Source organism: Rana temporaria, chromosome 4 (assembly GCF_905171775.1).
Source record: "Rana temporaria chromosome 4, aRanTem1.1, whole genome shotgun sequence".
NCBI classification, from domain to species: Eukaryota; Metazoa; Chordata; class Amphibia; order Anura; family Ranidae; genus Rana; species Rana temporaria.
This window is the reverse complement of record NC_053492.1, coordinates 436138891-436153142: the sequence shown is the minus strand read 5'-3', so window position 1 is coordinate 436153142 and position 14252 is coordinate 436138891. Positions and strand designations below refer to the sequence as shown.

The window sequence follows — 14252 nt, the reverse complement described above, 5'->3', positions numbered from 1 at the left end:
TGAGAACCGAGCCATCGAACATCGCCGATGGCTCGGTTCTCCCACCTCCCTGAGAGGAGAGCTGCTGACTGTCAATCAGCAGCTATCCTGCTCTGCTCCTCCATGCTCACTGGAGCGCTGGGCTGTGGAGGGGCGGGGAATCTCTCGCCGAGAGGCTGAGATCGCCATCAGTCCAGGCACCAGGCGGATCCAGACTCCCAGAGTCAGGATGGCGGCGGTGCCTGGACTGATCTTAGTGACGTCAGCAGAGAGCGGACTTCAGCTAAAAACGGGTCACAGGAGTGCAAAATGAATTGCACTCCTGTTACCCTTAGGAGAAGTCCAGCCAAATGAGCTCAAGCTGGACTTCTCCTTTGGAGCATTTCTGAAAAGAATGGGCAAATATTGCAAAATCCAGATATGCAAAGTTAGTAGACACATATTCCAACAGACTAAATGCTGCAAATAAAGGTGGGTCAACAAAACACAAACAAGGGGGGGTGATCCTTTTTCCAACTTGGCGATTCTGTTTTATTATTTATTTTTCTGACATGTTAAAGTTATATCTTTGAGCGGGTGTAAATGTAGAGATTTGCCATAAGCCCCCCCCTATTTCACTACATTGGTCCAGCAACATGATGAGAAGCCTTACTGACCAGCTAATTGTCAGACCCCCTACACTGTCACACTGATAAGAGTTAGCCAAGGTTCTTTTTAAGGTAATTTTCAGTTTTAAAAATTCTATTTTTTTCTGTTACTGTATAAAACACAATGGGGGGGGGGGGGGTTGGGGGCAACAAATTCCATAGGAAAATCCCCAATGAATCAGAACAAATTGAGTTTATAGAAAACCATTGGCCTGAAAGTTTACATAAAATACTGCTCAGTCTTACATCAGCGTTCATTTCTTCCATCTCCTTGAGGATGTTGGGCAGCCGAAAGTTCCAGAACAGGTGGGGGCGCCGGCAGTGGTCGTACAGGTATGAGTTATCTTCCAACAGGTCTTGGGAGAGAATATTATAACACAACACGGAAAAATCAAACTTTCCTCTATCTCCAGGTGGCTCACAGTACAAGTGACTGAAGTCCTCCCAATTCCGCGTTGTTGTACTTTCTGCTAAAGAGGACAATTAAAATGTTACAAAAGTCAATGTCATAGGAATATGATGTATTCTTAAATGTCATTAATATTTTCTAACAATGAGATATTCCTGTGCTTGTTCTCCTGGAAGTGCTGGGTGTTGCAGCACAGCTTTGTGTTTTCCAGCTTCTTCTGTTGTATTCTCACACAATATTAAAATAAAAACAGAAGCTGCTGGGATGGAGGGAGGCCACCATAACAAATTGGCTTCAATTTATCTAAATCCGCTAGTACATCTAACCCCCCCGACCAAGACTGACAACGCGGCTTTCCAAAGGTCCCCCTGTGCTTCTTCATCCAGAGTTGAGGGCACTCTAATACAGGAGGTGGTTTACTGACCAGGTAATAACAGAGGGAAGAAAGCCCAAAGAGAAAAATCAATGCAGCCATCTGTCAGGGCCCAAATCTGAACCTGCAACCTCTGTAGTGTCTGGCTAAAGCTCTTCTCACTGTGCCATCTGAGATGCTGGACAGCTACCTGTCCGATTCCTTAGACAATCTTGCCTTGTTTCGGATGAACCTTGAACTCTTTGCTCCTCCCATGAAATTCCTGAATTCAAGTCATGCCTCTGCTCTTCCTGTTTGCCAGATTATTTTGCTCTTTTCCAGCCCATATCTTGCTCCTTTCACTGCTGAAACCCTCTGCATCTTCACTACCACTCATTACCCACACTTGGCTTGTTCCTCACTACGTTTTCACTTGATCCCAACCCTGTAACCACCCTTGGCTTGTTCATTGACTAGGTTTCTGCTTGATCCTTACTTGTTACAGGACCCCAGCTTTCTCTCATCCTGATGGGCCGATCCCGAGGACCAAAACCTGGCTCTAGCTTGCAGCAAAACCCATCTCCACCATCAGGAGCTCTGGTGAAGTCCGGTTAGTGCTTAGACACGATTCCTCGGGTGAGTTAGTATCATCCACTAGGATAACCTGCTTGTTGATGCAAGCCTCTGTACTGCTATAACTACTGGTCTCCGAGCCCGACTCCTGACACCACCACATCTAAATGATTGGTAAGCTACAATATATGACATTTTTGGCTTTAAAAAGTTACGAAAAATAAATAAAAAAATTTACCTTATTATTTCAATCAATTTTTTTGTATAAATACAACAGAAATGTCATTTTTGGCGAGATAATCCCTAAGGCTGCTTTCACATGGCAGCGCACCTATTTTCATGCAGCAAAGCTTAAAAAAAACGCACTATGCGTTTTTTTTTTAAACGCACAGTGCATTTAAATGCGTTGCAGGCATAGCATAAGTGGTGAATAGCTTTTTTTTATTCATTAAAGTATTTTCTCCCCAAAAAAATTGCATTTGAAAGACTGCTGTGCAAATACAGTGTGACATAAAATATTGCAACATTCACCATTATATATAAAAGTTTAGTCTTTAAGTGGTTAAACGTCCCTCATTTACAGACCGAAGTTCATTCCTTTGATCTAAAGAACAAAACGATACAATGTTTATAGTTAGCTCAGGCTGAGGAATGTTGTGAAACCTGGCAGACTGAGTGTTTTTTTTTTTTTTTTTTTGACAGCTGTGCTTGAGCAGAGAACTCTGCATAGAATCGGGAAAATGTTTTAAGATCAGTAGGGGAAAAAAAAAAAAAAAATATATATATATATATATATATATATATATATATATATATATATATATATCGCAATCTTGATTCTTAACGATTAATCGTGCAGCACTAAAGTCACCACCATATATCATCCCACTATCCAAAAAGGGGACCCAAAATGGGAATAAGGGTGCTCCTGGTGGATAGAGGGGTCACAGCTGGATGACAAAAATCGAATCTGATAGCTAAGGTTTTCCTACATGATAAGCTATCCATTTATGGCAGGCTCTGGCACTGCCAGTTTCCTAGGAAGGAGCTAACCACTCCAATATTGCTAGCTGGGAAGAAGTGATCTTAGCAAGGTTCAGTCAATTTGACATCCTGTTCCAACACACACAGCCGAGTTGCAATGTTACCAGCCTTACCTATGATCTCTGGTTGGGGACTGGCTGTCAATCCTGATAAATCCTGTGCTGAAGGAATACTGAAGTCCTTAGCTGGTGGATAGGATCGCTTTGGCCACATTTTCCTCCCACTGTTGTCACCCTCCATGTTCTTCCTTTTCCTAATTGGTTCATCCCCTGTAGAGTTCATATTATAGTGTGAAATGTGAATCCACGATTGCTGACCAGGAGCCCAGGGAAAAAAAGGGGGACGGGGACCAAGTAATGAGGGTTTCTGGGGAAAGGGGTAGGGTCTGAAGTATTCCTGAGGATGCCAAGTGCTGACAGGCTGGTGTAGATTCTGAGGATAATATGTAGGAGTCTGAGGATATGATGTAGGATACTGAGGATATGATGTAGTATACTGAGTATATGATGTAGGATACTGAGGATATGATGTAGTCCACCATGGACATCTAGGAAAGTCTCTATTTACACACGAGACCCGGGAGTGCCCAGCATGGGCAAAATATCTGCTGCCCACACTCTGTAGATGCCGCGGGAACATTGGAGTCCCTGAAAAAAAAAAAAAAAAAAAATCATCTATGAATGGTTAATAAAAACAGGAAATGTAAATACAGCATTCAATACACCCGGTAAAGTGGACAGCATCATTGCTTTGCAGAGCTCTTGCCCTGGTTTCAATTATCACCAAGAATATTACATTACACGCCCCTGGGAGAGTCCCTGTGGTGGGCGGTACCTGTGTCTATGTGCATTTTCATTTAAGCAGTGTGTGTGGAAGGGTCTGTACTGCTGGGCTCTGAGGAAGAGGCCCCTGACGCCTCGAAACGTGTAAGCCAGTAGTGACGTACCTCGAACCCCCCCCCCCCTACATTCTGGAGTGTGTTCGAGGGGTATTTTAGTTCATCGTTTGTGACAAGCCTTTTATCACCATTTGTTTGCGAGTAGTTTTTAATATCATTTTTTATTTAATAAATTGTCAAATGGTAGTACACGAGGCTGGTGCGCCTTTCTTTCTGCCAGGATTTCCCCATCCATGAAGGGCAGCAAGGCTTGTGTTACCACTACTATTATTACTTTTGAGGAAATCTGCATGCAGACTATTGACTAAGTGTTGAACATCCCACCCGTGCGCAGGAGTTTGTGTTCCCAAGTGGTTAAGGATAACCAATCGCTATCATAAATGCAGGTTCAATTTCACACTTCTGTAGTTGTGGGAAAAGAAAAACTCCATTGGACTTTTTACTCATAAAATGCAAAAGGGGTTAATAGACTGGGGGGACTTCCTGAGAGAGAGAGAGAGAGAGAGATAGATAGATAGATAAATAGATATATTCTCCATGATTTTCAATAACTAACAAACATGTCATACTTTCCTGCTCTGTGCAATGATTTTGCAAAGAGAGTCTCCGATCTGCTTCTTCTGGGGTCCCCCACCGGTGCTCCAGGCCCCTAACCCCCCCCAATTTCCATGTTCTGTGTACCATGAGAGACCAGATATAGCGAATGCAGGGTCCTGGGTTTATTAACACTTTAACCACTTGGCGGCGGTCGTATACAAATATGCGGCCTCTCAGCACCCGGTCCTTAGTGCCGAGGGGCCGTATATTTGCATTAATGGCCCCCAATACACTTGTGCTTTGAGCGCATGTGCTGTACGCTCCCGGCACAGTTACCATCGTTTTTTTCCTGAAAGCTCCCGTCGTTCCTTGTAAATCAGGTGTTTTCAGACCACGTGACAGCCAATCACGTAATCTTAAGCTGTGCCCCACCTCCCTGCATAATAAACCTCTTAAAGCGGGGGTTCACCCAAAAAAAAATGGTTTTAATATTACACACATTAGAGCCAGCATAGTAAGGGCATTTACTTTCGGTGTTTTTTTTTCCCCTTTCTTTTTCTCTGTACATACCTTTTATATTCTGTTTTTGTCCAGGGCTTCCGGGGTCCGATGACTGCGGGACTGGGCGTTCCTATCGTTCCGTTGGATGATTGACGGCTTGTGAAACAGGTGACCTGTCACACAACGCGCGTCACCAGATGTCGGGAAATAGCCGAGCTGCAAGTCGGCACTATACGGCGCCTGCGCAGTCAGCTCTACACAGCAGGCGCCGTATAGTGCCGACTGGCAGCGCGGCTATTTCCGGAAATCTGGTGATGCGCGTTGTGCGACAGGTCACCTGTTTCACAAGCCGTCAATCATCGAACCGAAGGATAGGAACGCCCAGTCCCGCAGTCATCGGAACCCTGAGGCTGGGATAGGAACGCCCAGTCCCGGAGTCATCAGAACGCGGAAGCCCTGGACAAAATCAGAATATAAAGGTAAGTACGGCTCAGTGCCACAGATCATCACATACCTTCTGAGGTCTAGTACAGTCCATCCCTCTATGGGTCAGCGTTATGGTGGCAAAAGGGGATCTATTCAATGTTAGGTGGGTGCTCATAATTATATTGCTAATTGGGGAGGGGGGGAGAGACACTAATACACACACACTCACTATAAATAAATCAACGTACACATATTAGTATCTCTATCAGAAATCACACAAATTATGTGAATTCTTAGAAAACTCTCCAAATCTCGGTGGGCGGAGCCTATCACCAAGGATATCCCTTCCATAACACTGTACAGTATACACACACAGGCCCTGTAGGCCTCTCTACATGGTGAGCAGCCATTAGTAAGAACACAATGTTATGTTTTCCTCCTGTCCGACTGGAGCTCGTCACTTTGCCAGGCTGGCGCCCTCCACCATCCCCTCCCATGTGGCCGGGTGTCCTCTTCTCCCCCCACCACTACACTCACCTGACCCTCACCGAGCTCGGCTTGGACAGCACACACACAGCACAGCCTCCATGACAGAGCGCAGCATGCCGGGAAATCCGTGCAACAGCGCATTGCATTGGTCAGCCGGCTCCGGTTTCTGATTGGCTGCACAGCCGGGTACAGACCGGAAGTCGCTCACACAAGTGTTGTCATATTCTGCTCCCTATCACAGAATGCTCCGGAAGTCACGTTCCGTCGCCGCCATCTTGCTACACCCCACACTCCTGCACAGTAATGATAAAGTGAGAAGGGGGCAAGCGGACATCTTGTTACACCCATCTGAGTTTTAAACTCCGTTTTGTGTTGAAAATAAGTCTCAAATCTAAAACTCCGGTGGGTGTAACAAGATGTCCGGGGAAAAGATGAGTGGGGTGTAGCAAGATGGCGGCGAAAAAACGTCACTTCCGCAGCATTCTGTGATAGGGAGCGGAATGTGACGCTGCACCGTATGCTGTACTGTGTGCTCATCACAGGGACAGTCCTGTGTTGTGTTTATAAAGAAGCTGCTGTCCTGGGCTTCCTACTGTACAAAAATATATATATATTTTTTTGTGTTAAAATATATCTTGGGAAGCAACATTTTGCCTTCAGTCTGTAGGACTTCACACACAGGTTATAAAGAAATACGCTGCATTTTTTCCGAAACATCTTGGCAAAAAAATATACCTGTAGTGTTGTGTTTTTATGCACATTTACGAGAGTACTTAAAGCGGGGGTTCACCCGAATTTTTTTTTTTTTTTTTTTTAACATTAGATTGAGGCTAATTTTACTAAGCAGAATCGGGTTTTTTTTTTTTTTTTTTTTTAAATGAATGCAGTACTTACCGTTTTAGAGATCAATGTTCTCCGTGGCTTCCGGGTATGATCTTCGGAACTGGGCGTTCCTATTTGATTGATAGCCTTCCGACGGTCGCATACAGCGCTTCACCAGTTGCCGAAAGAAGCTGAACGTCGGTGCGGCTCTATACGGCGCCTGCGCACCAACGTTCGGCTACTTTCGGGAACTCGTGACGTGCTGTATGCGACCGTCGGAAGGCTGTCAATCAAATAGGAACGCCCAGTCCCTCAGCCCATACCCGGAAGTGGCGGAGAACATCGATCTCTAAAACGGTAAGTACTGCATTCATTTAAAAAAAAAAAACACCCGATTCTGCTTAGTAAAATTAGCCTCAATCTAATGTTAAAGATTTTTTGGGTGAATTTCCACTTTAAAGGGGTGTTCCACACGTTTTTAATGTTTATTAAAAGTCAGCAGCTACAAAAAGTGTAGCTGCTGGCTTTTAATAAACATGCACTCACCTGCTCCACATTCCAGCGACGCGCCGGCCGGAACTCCGCTCCTCTCCGGCCGGCGTCTTCATTCTAAGTGTGGGCAACCGGCCGTGACAGATTTCGGCTTTACGGCCAGGCACCCACTGCGCATGCACGAGCGGCGCTGCGCCATTTGATTGGACAGGCAATCGCCTGGGACCTGTCACGTGTCCCAGGCGATCGCCTACTGGGAGGGGCTGCCAAAAGGCAATTAGACTATTCGCCTTTGCAGCCCATCGGCGGAAGGAGGAAGTGGGACAGGAAGTCCCACTCCTCCTGAAGCCCCCACTCCCCCCCCCCAAAAAAATGATATGCCAAATGTGGCATGTAAGGGGGCGAGGAGTGGATTAAGCGGAAGTTTCACTTTTGGGTGGAACTCCGCTTTAAGTGCGTACTGCATTTAGATGTATATGAGCGTAAAGTCATTGTAATAAATGTATTCTAGCCATTAGAATACATTTATGCTCATAAGCTGGCATTTAGTAGGGTGACCATGTGTCCCGGATTGCCCGAGACAGTCCCGCATTTTGCAGGTCTGTCCCGGGCACCTTCATTCCAGGACAATACAATGTCCTGGAATGAAACTGACACAGCCACCCCCAATCTGATGCCCCAAAAACAGGCCGCCACATCAACGCTTTACTCACTGACAGTACTTGTCCTGGACGGGAATGCCTGGAGGAGCACAATCCCCTGTTTGTGATTGGAGAAATCATAAATCCGCCTCTTGTGTCCAATCACTGTGCCGTGATTCGTTGCAGCACAAGCCAATTTTTGGGAAGGGGGGTGTCCCTGAATGGTAGTTTGGAAATGTGGTCACCCTAGCGTTTAGGTGTGTTTATGCATGTACAGGCGTAAATTATGCTGGACAACTTCTCCAAGGCCCCATACACACTATTCGATTTTCTGCACATTTTTGTCTTCAAATTTACCAAAACCATATAATATGAAGTCAAAGCCAAAAAATGGAACTTCCACTTTTCAGATCGGATCCTTTCAGGGGGAGGAGGGAGCAGATACCTGTGTAATCCTAGTATTTGTTCCCACTTCCGGGCATAGATCACCGAGGTGACCTACGCCACGTCCGGCACCTCCCCCCTCCGATGGCTTCTGGGAGACACACAGGTCCCAGAAGACAACAGTGACCAGTGGGATCGCGCAGCGCGACTCGCGCATGTGCAGTAGGGAACCAGGAAGTGAAGCCGCAAGGCTTCACTTCCTGATTCCCTTACCAAAGATGGCAGCGCCTCCAGGGCCGTCTTAATAGCATTATGGGCCCCAGGGCAAAGTAATGCACTGGGGCACTACCAGCTTGCCCCAATTTACACACCTACTTTCAAGAAATAAACTATAAACAGTTTAATAGAATTAAACATAGATTCATTAGTACTTTCAATAAAATCGATTTTACAAAAGAAAAACATTCCATAAATCAAAGACTAGTCAAGAAAAAGGGCACAGTACAGGGGGGAATGCAGAAGGGCACAGTATATGGGGGGGGGGGGGATCAGGAGGGCATAGTATAGGTTCTGGGATGTTTCCCGGGACACGACCATATCGGGACAGTTTAGTAAAAAGCATAACTGTCCCAGCAAATCCGGGACAGTTGGCAAGTATAATGTAATGCAGGATTATTGTGGGGGTCCCCCATGTGCCTGGGGCCCCTGGGCTGTGCCCAGGAGTGCCCTTGCATTAAGATGGTCCTGAGAGCCTCCACCCGAGAGACAGATCGGCTTTGGGTGCCGGCATCGCGGGTGCCCAGGACAGGTAATTGCCCATATATTAAAAGTCAGCAGCTGCAGTTTTTGTTGCTGCTGACTTTTTTTTCCCCCGTAACAGCTGGAGGGCCACCGGTTGAGCATCCATGAAGTAAACAATGACCCATCTTTGGTATCGGTAATAGAAATTGTGCTCCATCACTGGTGTCAATGGGAGGAATTTCACCCCGTCACTGGGAAGAATTGTACCCCGTCACTGGTATCATTGGGAAGAATTGTACCCCGTCACTGGTATCACTGGGAAGAATTGTACCCCGTCACTGGTATCATTGGGAAGAATTGCACCCCGTCACTGGTGTCATTGGGAGGAATTGCACCCCGCCACTGGTGTCATTGGGAGGATTTGCACCCCATCACTGGTGTCATTGGGAGGAATTGTACCCCTGCACTGGTATCATTGAGAGGAGCTGTTTCCCCATCGTTGGTGTCATTGGCAGAAATTGTGCCCCTTCGATGGCATCAGTGAATCAAATAGTGCCCCAAGGGCCGGATAAAAACAAGCAAAGGACCGCAGTTTGGCGACCACTGGAATATTACATGGCACTGCTAGAAGTTCTCATCCACATTTATCCCCAATGAGCAGAGGACTGGGATGCTGGCAGTTGCAGGACCACAGCTTATGAATAGGCATGTTTGAAACCTAGTTAGGAAAAAGTCTCTAGGTTACTGAAGGGGGGGGGGGGGGCAATATAAGTACTGCTTTAAACTAATTTTCTGCAGTTATAGTTGATCACAGTACAACACTCCTCTATGATAGATACATTTACCATCACAATTCCTTCTAGTGTGACAAATGGTTCCCAGATATTTGCTGATTTGTGATTGAAGTCCACTGATCAGCTTCCTAGCATTGAAATCAATCAAGTTGGGTAAATTAATCAAATGGAGAGTATTCTTATTCAGTTTAATCATTTTAATTGCATTGAATGATATTGAGCCCCCAAAGTGCACTTCATTACTGGGAAAAAAAGTTTCCATGTGGTATAAGCCTTGGGCAGTGCTTATAGCAGTAGAATGCTTTTTAGAGTGCGGTAGGTGGTGCTACTGCTGCCAATTTATTTTTTTAACTACTTTTTATTTTTGAATTGCTAAAAGTCAATCTTAAATTACAGGACCTCTCCACAACTGCAAGGCAAGTGTTTGGTTTGTGATTGCAGTGCAGCCCCCGTTTATCTCAATAGGCAAGCTTGACAGGCGGTCAGCCCAAGTTAAAAATGCCACTGAGGTAGCATGTGTACAGTCCTGTCAGGCTGTAATGTTAGGATTCAGGTGGGCAGCCAGGGAGGCAGTAAAACCTCCTCAGCTGCTTGTTTTTACTGGCCCCTAGCCGCCCGTGTGAAACAACCCTATTTATCGTCACCAGGATCATATGTACATGAGAACTGTGTATAATAATATATTTAACCCTTTCCCTACCGAGTCATTGTAAAATAGGGTGACCAGACATCCCCAGATTGAGGACACTGTCCCCGGACCAAGTCTGTCCCCAGATTGGATTTAATAGGGGGCAGGGGCGATTTCAAAGACAATCAGTGCAGAATTAAAAAGAAAAAAAAAAATTGAATTACACCCCCCCGCTCCGCCGTGCCTACTAGCATGGGGGGGGGGGGGTTGTATTTTTCCCATTACCTGTGCCCCTTTCTGATGATCATGTGCTGGTCGGAGCGGAGGGAATATTTCTTCAGTTTCGGGCACATGCCCATTCAGCTCCGCTCGCATGTTCTCCTGCCTTGGCTCAAATCCTGGCCAGCCACCTGCCTATCTCCTTGCCTTCCCTGGCGGCGTGATCTTCCTCCGCTCCCCATCCAGTAGTAGCCGGGGCCCGAAGAGCGAGACTTGAGAGGCTGTGAGGCGGGCGGCGACGGGCAGAGAGTCGCTGATTGTTGCCATTACTAGTTAAGAAAAAATATGTCCCCGGATTTCATTTTAAAAATCTGGTCACCTTATTGTAAAATGATGTCGGCAGGAACCCTTCCTCCCTCCGGGTGGACGTCATATGACGTCCTTTGCTTCCCGGGCAGCTAGGCCGCGAAGTCCGCCGGGCACCCGCGATTGCCCGCAATCACGGCAGGACCATGGATCTGTGTCCTGTCAGCGGTGAGGACACCAATGTGTGTTCCCAGTACAGAGGAACACACATCAGTCTCCTCCCCTTGTGAGTCCCCTCCCCCCTACAGTTAGAACACACTTTAGGGAACATATTAACCCCTTCCCTGCCAGTCACATTTACAAGTAATCAGTGCAGTTTTATAGCACTAATCGCTGTCTAAATGTGAATGGTCCCAAAAACGTGTGAAAAGTGTCCGATTTGTCCGTCGCAATGTCACGGTCACAATAAAAATTGCAGATCGCTGCCATTACTAGTAAAAGAAAAAAAAAAATGCCATAAAGTTATCCCCTATTTTGTAGACACTATAACGTTTGCGTAAACCAATCAATAAATGCTTATTGAGATTTTTTTAACCAAAAATATGTAGAAGAATACGTACCGGCCTAAACTGAGGAATTTTTTTTTTTTTTAATTGTGATATTTGTTAAATCAAAACGTAAAAAATATCGTGTTTTTTTTTTAAATTGTCGCTCTTCTTTTGTTTATAGCGCAAAAAATAAAAACCGCAGAGGTGATCAAATACCACCAAAAAAAAAGCTCTATTTGTGGGGAAAAAAAACATACAGATTACATTTGGGTACAGTGTTGCATGACCGCGCAATTGTCATTCAAAATGCGACAGCACTGAAAACTAAAAATTGGTCTGGGCAGGAATGGGATGAAAATGCCCTGTATGGAAGTGGTTAAAAACATATAGCTTTACCTCTCCTTTTTCTCTTATTATTCATTGCAGCTTCTCAGATATTCTGCTTGCACTACCCCCTGAGAATTCCTGGCTACATAGGACTGACTAGGTCTAGAGAAGATAATTATTCCACCAGGTGATTGTGCAGTGTATGGCTAATGGGAGATCTAAAAAACCTGGAGAATTTGGGGATTTTGAAGGAAAATGATGTAAAAGTAAAAGGCAAGTGCAAATCTCAGGCTCTTTGCTATAGAAAATAATAAGATTGCAGCGGGGGACTTTTTTTTTTTTTTTTTGTTCCTTCAGTTTACCGCCGGACCATTTATGGATTCTGTCGAGTATCATGAGATTCTTTGCAACTCAGGCAACATTCAGCAATCTCCCTTTTCTCTTGTTTAGGGGAGTGTACAATTAAATGCTACCTCCTAGATATAAAGCAGAATACAGTAAAAACTTGAATATGCAAGCATTATTTGTTCCGTAAACATGCTTGTAATCCAAAGCACTTGTATATCAAAGCAAATTTCCCCATAAGAAATAATGGAAACTTAAATGATTTGTTCCACATTGTTCATAGGTTCTTAAGTTTTTAGTCCATATAAAAAGATTATAGCAATGTGATAGGTTGTGTAACCATAAAATGTCCATCCACAAATAGAGCTACACAGCATAAAAGAGAAGAGAGGCGCCTCTAAGTGAAGCAATATGGTTACATTTAATTAAGTTACAATATTTAGCAACTCACATAGTTGATGATTAAAAGAGACACATGGCACAGTCATCCGAGGTAAAGCTGTCCACATAGACCATCCCCCGCACAGCCAGCTGTCACCGCTGTCAGTCTGAAATCGTGACTGGGAAGACTACTCTGCAGTAGGGATGAGCTCCGGCGTGTTCGCACAGTCCACATGCAGAGCCCGCCAGGAAGTCTGCACGGCGCTGCACTAATCACAGGCAGGGAGACATTGTCCCGATGCTTGGCTGCAGAGATCGGGAAATGTCTCCCTGCCTGTGGTTAGCGCAGCGCAGTGCCGACTTCCTGGCGGGCTCTGCACGTGGACTGGGCGAGCGCGCCAGAGCTCATCCCTACTCTGCAGTAGAGCGATCTGAAAGCAAGGCTTGAATTGGACACTAAGCATCACTTTTTAGGGACCAGAGACACCATGGTATAAATGACACTGGTAGGGAAGGGGTTAACACCTAGAGCGATCAAAGGGTTAATTTAAGTGTGTGCCTGGGAGGTGCTTTCTAACTGTGGGGGGAGTGGATACACGGGAGGAAAAGTGAGATCGTGTTTCAGCTTAGCTGAAACATAAGGGCCCGGATTCAGATAGGATATACGATGGCGTATCTCCTGATACGCCGTCGTATCTCTGAGTGCGGGCCGTCGTATCTAGGCGCCTGATTCAGAGAATCAGTTACGCATAGATTTCCCTAAGATCCGACTGGTGTAAGTGTCTTACACCGTCGTATCTTAGGCTGCATATTTACGCTGGCCGCTAGGTGGCGTTTCCGTATAGTTAAGCAAAAATATGCTAATTAGGTAGATACGCAGATTCAGAAACCAATATCCGCCCGGTGCATTTTTTTTATGTCGTTTGCGTTAGGCTTTTTCCGGCGTAAAGTTACCCCTGCTATATGAGAGGTATATGCGGTGTATCCTATGTTAAGTATGGCCGTCGTTCCCGCGTCAAATTTTGAAAATTTTACGTTGTTTGCGTAAGTCGTTCGCGAATAGGGCTTTGCGTAAGTTCCGTTCACGTCGATACCAATGAGGCTTTGCGGCGTAATTTCGAGCATGCGCACTGGGATTTTTTCACGAACGGCGCATGCGCCGTTCACAAAAAACGTACGATACGCGGGGTCAAGTGAAATTGAAATCACGCCCCCAACATCCCCATTTGAATTAGGCGGGCTTACGCCGCCACGCATACGTTACGCCGCCGTAACTAAGGGCGCAAGTTCTTTCTGATCTTTCTGAATCCAGCCCATGATCTCTCTTTTGCTCCCTGACAGATCAGCGGTTTGCCTCGTTTACATAGACACACCGCTGCTCCGTCTCTCCACAGAACGCTCGGCGGGTCACGGCGGCCGTCGGACCTGCTGATTGGCTCCCACTGTGTCCAATCACAGCAGGAATGGCGCTATGGGGGTGTACTCGCTCCCCCTACACTGCGTGCACAAAATCACGTACAGGTACTTCCATCATCCATAGCAATCCTTCATAACATTCCTTACCTTAGGAAGCCGATGCTGCTCCTCACTCCAGCTTGCTGTGGGGGCGTTGCTTCTCCTCCCGGCTGAACAGGAAGTGGATCCTGAGACCCAATTGACTGGGAGTCCTAAGACTTCCTGGCCAATCGGGTCTCAGGACCCGCTTCCTGATTGGCCTGGAGGAGTAACAGTCAGATATTAGCGCCCAAGCCCATCCTTTTTTGAAGACA

The 14252-nt window shown here is 45.9% G+C and overlaps 1 protein-coding gene across 5 annotated transcripts in view; it reads right to left on the bottom strand.

The window, feature by feature from the left end:
- ANGEL2 (angel homolog 2) overlaps positions 1 to 14068 on the bottom strand; it is a 34218-nt gene extending 20150 nt beyond the window's left edge. Inside the window, exons 1-3 of one of the 5 annotated variants that reach the window (XM_040351461.1) lie at positions 14047 to 14068; positions 3118 to 3651; positions 873 to 1096 (exon numbers count right to left, since the gene is read on the bottom strand). In XM_040351461.1, the coding sequence (XP_040207395.1) occupies positions 873 to 1096; positions 3118 to 3643 (750 nt within the window). In that variant the 5' untranslated portion in view covers positions 3644 to 3651; positions 14047 to 14068. Of the gene's footprint in view, positions 1 to 872; positions 1097 to 3117; positions 3652 to 5903; positions 6012 to 11826; positions 11912 to 14046 lie in introns of those variants that run through there. The other 4 variants (XM_040351459.1, XM_040351457.1, XM_040351458.1 and 1 more) reach the window with 4 other exon arrangements.
- Between the last annotated feature and the right edge of the window lie 184 nt (positions 14069 to 14252).